This window comes from Diachasma alloeum, unplaced genomic scaffold, assembly GCF_001412515.2.
Source record: "Diachasma alloeum isolate Michigan unplaced genomic scaffold, Dall2.0 Dall_scaffold_01661, whole genome shotgun sequence".
NCBI classification, from domain to species: domain Eukaryota; kingdom Metazoa; phylum Arthropoda; class Insecta; order Hymenoptera; family Braconidae; genus Diachasma; species Diachasma alloeum.
The window spans coordinates 1,742-10,710 of NW_021681755.1; the positions used below are offsets into that span (position 1 = coordinate 1,742).

An 8,969-nucleotide genomic window follows, 5' to 3' on the forward strand; every position below is an offset into this window, starting at 1 on the left:
GAGTGAAAGAAACAGTGTGCAAGCTACTTACAGGTCGGTAAAGAAGAAGGATGCAGAGGAGAGGTTACCCTGGCGGGAGCTCCTGGAGGCGAGGCTGCAGGGGTTAGAATCGGGAATAGCGAGTGAAGTTGCTAAGCATCTTGACAGCTGGAATATCCAGAGGGTAGAGGAGCATCTCACAATATATTCAAGCCTGCAGGGGCTTCACTTACAAATGAAAGAGGAATTGGCAATTCTGAGGTCTTAATTAGAGGTTTTGATCAGCTCGAATAAGACGTGCAACTGCAGATGCAGAAATGGGGGGAGGAGAAGAGTATGGATGCGAGCAGTCATGAAATGAGCTCTTCCAGGGATTCGCAAGACAGGATACCTCGCACAAGCTCACCAGGAAGCTCGAGGAGGAAAAAACATAAGTCGAGACGCGGAAGGGGGAGCCACCCCGCCTACAGATGAGGGGTACGCCTCACCGGCATCACCTAGGGAGAGCAGGCTAAGAGCCCCACCTGCGGAACGCACAGGACCGCAGAGAAGCCTGGAGAACGGAAAGGCACAGCGAGGAGGGCGCACCCACGTGGCTAATGACAGGCAGAACTCAACTAGTCAGAGAACAACAACTGAGTCCCAGCCGGCTTACACGGGGAGAGGGAGTTTAGGCAGTCAGGCTGAAAATCCGACTCAAATCAGGCCACATGGCCTGAGGAGGCTAGCCGAGGAGGAGATCCCAGAGGAGATGGAGACTAGAAAGATGAGGAAGAAAAACCTGGTAGTGAGGGGCTGGAAGCTTACAAACGGGCCAGGGGATCCAGTATTCCTGGAATACGAAATTGTGGATATAATTGAGCAAGCCACGGGGATCAAGCCAGAGATCGAGAGGCTTTTGGTGGTCGAGAATGCCATTATTCTTCAAATGAGGACACTCCGTACTAAGCTGAATATTATCAGGCGCAGGGGTTCCCTGAGAAGGGTACGGGGAGTGGATCTATGATTGGATGATGATCTAACGGCCAGAGAGATCGAAATCCAGAAGGCCTTGAGGAACGAGGCAACACGCCTAAGTGAGAGAGGGATAACCTAAGGAGGGTTATGCTAAATTTTTTATTAATGGTGTGGGTTGGAGCTGGGATGAACGAGAGGGCAATTTTAAACGTCTCCCCTGGAAGAATTTTTTTGGGGGGGGGGGGAAACGTAACTGAGAAGGCTTCAAAAGTGGTCACATGGAATATTTCGGGCTTAAAAAATCTTGGATTAGCTTGGAAGTTCATGAAGGAGTACGATGTGATCCTGCTCCAGGAGACGTAGGTAGAAGAGAAGAACTGGAAAAGTTGGCAGAATCGATTAGACAATAGTTATACATGGAAGATGGAGGCGGCAATAAGCATACACAAGAAAGGAAGAGCTAGGCGGGGTCAAGTGGTTGTAGTCAGGCGGAGCTTGGGCGAAAGAGTGGCTGTTGAGAAGTGGAGATACGGGTTCCAGCTGCATGGCCTGAAGACGGGGGAGGGCTAACCTCTCAGGCTGGTCGCTGTATATAACAACGTGGGAATGAAGCAGATTGTAGCAGCATTGAGACCATTACTGGAGGAAGCGACGGTCCAGGATGAGGAGATCGTGCTGGCAGGGGATAGGCGCGTGGGCACTCATTCGGGCCCTCTCTTGGAGGAAGGAGCAAGAGATCTTGGGGGGGATCCTACCCCTTGGCACCTGAGGAGGAAGCAAGAGACCTAATGAATGGAGAGCTGGCCGAGGAGGAGGTCTCTAGAGCGCTGAGAACCTTGAAGAGCCGAAAAGCCCCTGGTGAGGACGGAGTTGTAAGGGACGTCTGATATCACTTCCTCCAGAGGGATTGGGTGAGCTGTTCCAGGTCTTGAGGGAGGTGTGGAGGATAGGAGAGCTGGTAACCGGATGGAAGAATTTTCCCCACCCATAGGGCAGGTGACGGGAATGATGCCGGAAATTATCGGGGGATTTCACTCCTTGATGTGATCTATAAAGTACTTACCAGGATCATGGTCGACCGACTCTATGCCTGGGCGGAGGGAAATAAGGTATTATGCGAGAGCCAGGCGGGGTTTAGACCAGGGAGGGGGACTCGAGATCATATTTTTGTACTGAACGCCTTGATTAATAACCGTCTGAGGACCACGGGAGGAAAGTTATACGCAGCTTTCGTGGATTTCAAGGCCGCCTTTGACCTGGTGGATCGAGGCAAACTGATGGAGAAGCTGTGGGAATATGGAGTGAGAGGGAAAATGCATAAGATGCTGAGGGGCATTTATGCATGTACGGAAAACGACATCCTCATAGGCAGGTCAATCCCAGAGAGTTTTAGGACCAGGACGGGAGTCCGACAAGGATGCCCACTCAGCCCAATTCTTTTTGCGTTTTTCATCAATGATCTGGAAGAGGTCTACAGAAAGCAAGGGGTTGGTGGAGCAGTGATGGGCAGGGTGAAGGTGTACTCGCCTAAGTTCGCCGATGACGTGGTGCTGGTGTCGGAATTCCTGTAGGAGATGAGAACGATGCTAAAAACACTGGAAAGATACGCGGAGAATAATAACTTGACCATAAATACCCAAAAAAACAAAATGATGGTTTTCTCCAAGGGGGGCCGGAAGAAGGAGGAGGATTGACTCCTGAATGGCCAGAAAGTTGTTGGTGGTTGGAGAATTCAAGTACCTCAGCTTTTGGTTCTCCTCGGGAATACTTACAAGAAACATTACCTTAAAATGGCAGCAAAGGCGCAGCGTCTGATCAATACGACCTGAAGTCTCTTCAAAAGGACTGGGATCAGCTCGCTGAGACGCCGACTGTACATGCAAAACACTCTGGCCAAGGCAGGTTGCATTTATGGGGTGAAGATTTGGGGGTGGGACAAGAGTGAGATCCTGGAGAGAGTATACAGGCGTCTAGTCAAGATGTCAATGGAGATCAGCTGAAACACTTCCAATTATATTCTAAGACTGGAGTCTCGGAGGGCGAGCTTGCATATAAATGCAGTCAACAGGGCTTCCCGGTACATGTTGGAGGTACTGGGGATGGAAACTGACCGGTGGCCGAGACTGTGCCTACTGGAGGAATTCCGAAACGCAAGTAATGGTAACCCTTCCAAGTGGGCCAGCTCAGTGAAGAAAGTCATGGAGGAAGCGGAGTGCGGAGGAGTTATTGAGAGCCTATGGAAGGATCAGGAGAATGAAGACAGCATCGAAAGGGTAAGAAACGTGGCAGAGGTTCTTTTGAGTATAGAGAGAGAGGAGGACAGGAGGAAAGCAGAGGCCTCATCTTACTGCAGTGGATACTTGGTCTGGCTCTACTCTAATTTGACAGTAGTGCAAGTTGATGAACGCAGCTACTTCTATTGGAAGCCCCCGGACATAACGGGCAAGGTTAAAGAGCAATGGGCTCGGCTGCGCTGTGGAAACTTGGGTAGACAGGGCAAAAAAGGTTTCATCAACACCGTGTGTCGGCTCTGCGGACAGGAGCCAGAAACCTTCTTGCACGTCTGGGAGTACGAGGAGGCTATGGCTGCCATCGACGTGAAATGGACTGAACCCCTTAGAGCGTGGAAGGAAGAGGCTAGAGGGGAGTCTCTGAGGAGAAAATTGGTACTGGCTCTGAAGGGCAAACCCCTTAGAGCATTGAAAATTTGGCATTAATAACAGCAGATGAAGCCATGGGAGAGATGGCCGGTGGAGAGGCTGCACGGTGATACTTAACCAATTTGACAAATATGATATTTCGAATTTTCATTTTCGATGTTTCCTCTAAGATACAAACTAAACAGTTATTATTATAGTACGACTTTATGTTATGTTAATTTCTGCACAGAAATGTTTATGAAAACTCCTATTTTCACGTTGAAAACATGTAAAAAGCCTAATCGGCTATATTTGGACAATAAATTAAATTAAATTATATAGCGTTCCACGTCTTTGTGACGTCATAGGAAATTAGTTGGATAGGATTTGGATGAGGTAGGACGGGATCCGGGATTATTCTCAATATGAATTAACAATAAATATTTACTGAAAAAAAATGAATAGTCCAGACCGGGATTTGAACCCGGGACCTTCCGATTATGCATCGGGTGCTGTCCCAACTGAGCTATCTGGTTCCTGGCCATTTCTTCATTTCAAATTTTTTGTACATATTGAGCTCCGCCGTCTTTCATACGGCATTCATTTTTCATTAAAGAAAAATGATCTTTTTTTCGTCGAGTTAGAGACGTTTATTTCGAGTGGTCTCTACTTTTGACACCGACAGTATACAATGTTTTAATTAGTCAATGCAAAAATTTAAAAAATTGCGAGTCTCATCGGATCGATCGGGTGGGATTCGAACCCACGACTTCTGCAGTCCGGATAATTCTCTCTCTCAGTGCTAAAGTTCTAATTTGATGAGATGCAAAAAACAGCGCGATTTTATTCAATTTCACACTTAACTCTCGTTGGTCTAACTTCTAAGGATCATGCGGCAATACTGCACATGTGTTCCCTATAACCTCGTAAATTCGGTCCGAGTAGTTACTTGAGCGGACCGTTGCCAGACGTTAGAACCGCGCGGATTCCAACCACCCAATATGGTCATCATATCAATCACGAAGCCTTTAATTTTATTGTTTGCAATTATCAGTCCGGAAACTTATGTTTTGTAATGTCGCAAAAAAACTAGAGAGTATAACGAATAATGTCATATACGTCGAGACGTGGAATCACCGTCATTTTTCCTTTCGGTCAGGTTAGACGTAAATGACCGGTTTGTGATCGTTTTCTCAATCACCGTCACAGTTACACTGCTTTCGATACCAGCCAAAATAACCAAAAATCGTCTATATAATTGCAAATTAATCGTCATTTTCATTTCGGACGTTATCATTTATTATTTTATTTATTAATTATTATCAATGATCCCGTTCTCTATGATATACTGTTAGAAAAAGAAAATGATTTTTTTTGGATACCTGACTAGTACTTTTCAGGACAGTGCCACTGAATGCAATTTGAGGGGGAAAGAACATAAAATTTTCGGATTTCACTGAGAATTCAATAAAATTCTAAAATTTTGATAAGCATGACGATGAGAATTCTTAGAAAATTTAATTCTTAGAATTCTTAGAAAAGTGTACTGGAAATTTCAGCTAAAATTTTTTAACAGCGTAAAAATTGCTGGACTTGTAGTCAAAAATTGACCGGTCATTTTTGTCACTCACATCTCTAAATACACGGTTATATGTACGAGAAAATGCTGTAAGACTATGAACTATTGGATTGACGTTGGGAGTATATAGCTCTTATGCACGCAACGTGTTAAAATTCAGTTTTTCAAAGATCGTTTTCTCGAAAAAGTATTCGGAAATAACGGTTGGTAGGGCGCCTAAAAAAACTATTGGTGTATTTTACAAACTCTGAAGAGAATTTCCCCCAGAACGATTTGCCCGAACTAATGGGATATCCTTAAACGGTTTTTTTTTGTTTTATTTATGACCAGTCTTCTGCCAGTATTAGGAGGCTCATTATGATTTTCTGTTACAGCTGGACGATTACAGCAACCGCCTGGCCCGTTACATGCGGACTCAGCCGATTTCTCGTGGTGACAGTGTTGCAGTGATAATGGAAAATCGTCCTGAATACGTGGGGACGTGGTTGGGATTAAGCAAAGCTGGTTTTGTCGGCGCGCTTGTTAATACCAACCTTAGGAAAGATGTGTTAATTCACAGTGTTAAAGCTGCTAATTGTAAATCCATTATTTTTGGAGCCGAGTTGAAAGATGGTGAGGACTTTTAGATGTTTCAGAGTCAATAATTACTTCATAGAAATGAAAAAAATGCATTCAATCGTCTCGCGAAACAAGTTGAATGATATGAGTTTGATAACAACATTCTGATTATTTCGCGGATAAGTCCAAAGTTAATTGATCTAAAATGAAGACGTGAGAAATTATCTTTCAAATCATCAAATTTGCTGAAAAAAAATGTCTTCGACATAGCCTTTTGGAAAAATTTCATGCGTTAATGTCCCAATAGGCCAATGACAACAATGATAATAATTTTTCAATTAATTCATGATTATTTTCAGTTAGAATGAAAGCGGTCAATGATTTTCTGACTTATTCAATTCATCAGAATCATGACAAAAAAATATTGTAGTTTCGATACATGTAAAATTGAATCCAAAAATTCAGTATCAGTATTATTTTGAAAATATCTTGAAAATAGCGTTTTTAGCAAAAAATATTAGTAGTATTCACCCAAAGTTCATTTGAATTAGATAAATTTTATTTTCATCCATGAAATAAAATGTTTTGAATATATACAAAAATGTTATTTATTATTTCTTAATTATTTCTTTACTATAATAGAAAGATTTCCATTAAAATAACCCTTAACTGGTTGCGCTTTTCTAGCATCTCACTCGCTCTACGGTAGTGACCTATTGGGAATTGGTGGATGGGCGTATGACATCTGGTGGTGAAAAAAGAATCATTTTAAGATAGCAAACGTCTCCGCTCAATGGGACTGTAATGCAAACTGAGCTGTCTTCAAAAGTCAATAACTCGAGAGTGGCAGAGTGAAATTCAACAAATTATAAATCATTCTGAGATTATTTTTTTTAAGCTTTGAAATGAGATTAATTTCATTCAAGTGGTATCAAAATGAAATTCACCCCATAGACTTATATGTAAAGTGCTATGTCAAGACCGTAAGCTCCGCCCATCCACCAGTTCCCATACGTTGCGTATGGTTTGGCGGGGATTCCCTGACGATGTGACCACTTAAGGGTTAAATGCATATATGAGTTGAATAATTTCCAAAATACAAAAATTATTGAAACGAATAGAAAACTTTAAAATGAAGAGTTTCTTCCGTGTAATGATAGCACTGATTTGTGATATTTTTTGGGGATTGTAGCCATCGCAGAGATCAAAGATAAGCTCCCAGATGTCGGTCTGTACCAGAGCTCGAGGACACCAGATACTCCAGTTCTCCAAGGAAGTGTTGATTTAAATAAATCAATGGCAGATATTTCGTCCGCTGCGGTGGAAGTTGATCTTTCATTGGGATGTCCCAGGGACAAACTTATATACATCTATACGTCAGGAACTACGGGAATGCCGAAGGCCGCTGTTATCAATAACTTGAGGTGAGTCGCAATTAATTCGATCAAGTTTCATTTGGTCGTGACCACTTCCTCCGTTCATTGAACGTGAAAAATCACAACATAAAAAAATGGTTCTCTCAGATTCATGCTGATGTCTTGTGGCGTATACTACATGCTTGGCCTTGAGCAGACGGATCGAGTTTACGATCCACTGCCACTTTATCATACTGCCGGTGGAGTTGTTGGAGTTGGTCCAGCTCTTTGCGTTGGAATCACGGTTGTACTTAGGAGAAAGTTTAGTGCTTCCAAATTTTGGGCTGATTGCATTGAACATAAATGCACTGTGAGTTTTGTTATCAATAATTTTGCCATTACTGCATCGAGGGAATGATGATAAATTACAAATTTCTATCGAAATTTTCGGTGAATTCTATTGAAAGAATACATGATTATCCTATAGAACTTATTTTGTTGGAATTATCTTCTATAAGAATTTCTAGGCATCAACATTTCATATTTTTGCTTCTGAATGGAAGCTTTGGAATCGTTGATTTTAACGATTTTCCAAGTCTACCTCGAAATGACGTAGAATGTCATGAAACGTGAAAATTTGACGTTTTTAGAAAATGTGTGTATGTATATCCGGATGTATGTGGGAATTTGTCGGAAAATTTTTATAAATGTGGACAGAAAACGAACTAGGTAAAGTTGAAGCTAAAAATCTGAACTTTTGCCACATCACTGATATTGCTTTGGAGCACTTCTGGGCGCGATTTCTGCTCAATCGGTGAAGTAGTTTTCGGGATACAGCAATTTCTCAAAAATCTTTTTTCCTCAATATGTCGAAAAGTATGTGACTGAATTGAATTTTTTTTTATGTCAACATATGCCTTGTAGTAATATCTATCAAGCAAATCACAATATTGCGATGTAACTAGGGACAGTTTGGTGATAATCGGCATTTTTCGTTTTTATGAGAAAATCGTTCTATGCAGGATAACTCCAGAAAAAATTTAAATAGAAAAAAATAGGAAAAATTTAAATAGGAATGTTGAAATTTGGTGATATCGTAGCTTTTATGATATTACAGAGTGGGATTATGGGTAAGCAAAATCGGATAAGTGGTTTAGGTATTCAACTTTTTGTGAAATGCTGTTCTGTTCAATATCTCCCAAACTACTGGTCCGATTAATCTTTTCTAAATACTCGTTTTACCACCCCCTTTCAAGATCAATTAAAATATCAATACCCGTTCATACAAAGTTTTCGAGATATTCGTATTTTTCTAATTTTTTCAACTGAGAGTTAATGTGGCGTTCCATAATACGCATAAAACTTGGAATAAACATCTGAGAGATTTGGGCTACTAACTAGTATTATTGAGTCACACTTGTATATAAAATTTTGTGTTGATCGATTCCATACATTCTGGTACCCTGGCGGATGAGTCCGAGACCTATCCGAGAGTAGCTCCGACACTCGGAATGGACACTCATTCGACTCTCGGATTTTCGGAGGTTAGGGCGCCAAACTGCAGTAAAGACTCTCGTCCGAGAGTGCATCCGAGAGTTATTTATGCCTTCACAAATCAATTTGTTTATTAATTGAGGGTGCATTAGATAAGTTGAAAATCCTTTGTGGACCCAATGTAGGTAGAAAGGGTAATTGAGGGTCCCTTAAACATTGCTGAAAGCAGTCTCGGATCAAGTCTCGGACGAGAGCAGAGATACGAGAGTGGTTAAGTAATTGGCAAATTAATTATTTAATCATTTCCGATTAGTTAGAGGGGCTTTGAGTAGCAAGAAAAACATTTTTGGAGCGTCTATCGGTGGACGGGGTATGTGAAGGTCCCTTAAACATTGCTGAAAGCAGTCT

The 8,969-nt window shown here is 42.0% G+C and overlaps 1 protein-coding gene across 1 annotated transcript in view; it reads left to right on the top strand.

Annotated features, from left to right (window-relative positions):
* Nucleotides 1–5,528: 5,528 nt before the first annotated feature.
* Nucleotides 5,529–8,969, top strand: part of LOC107046650 (long-chain fatty acid transport protein 4) — a gene marked incomplete at its 5' end in the record, with an annotated part of 19,990 nt that continues 16,549 nt past the window's right edge. Inside the window, 3 exon segments of the mRNA XM_015269310.1 lie at nucleotides 5,529–5,766; nucleotides 6,905–7,136; nucleotides 7,236–7,437. Coding sequence (XP_015124796.1) covers nucleotides 5,529–5,766; nucleotides 6,905–7,136; nucleotides 7,236–7,437 — 672 coding nt within the window.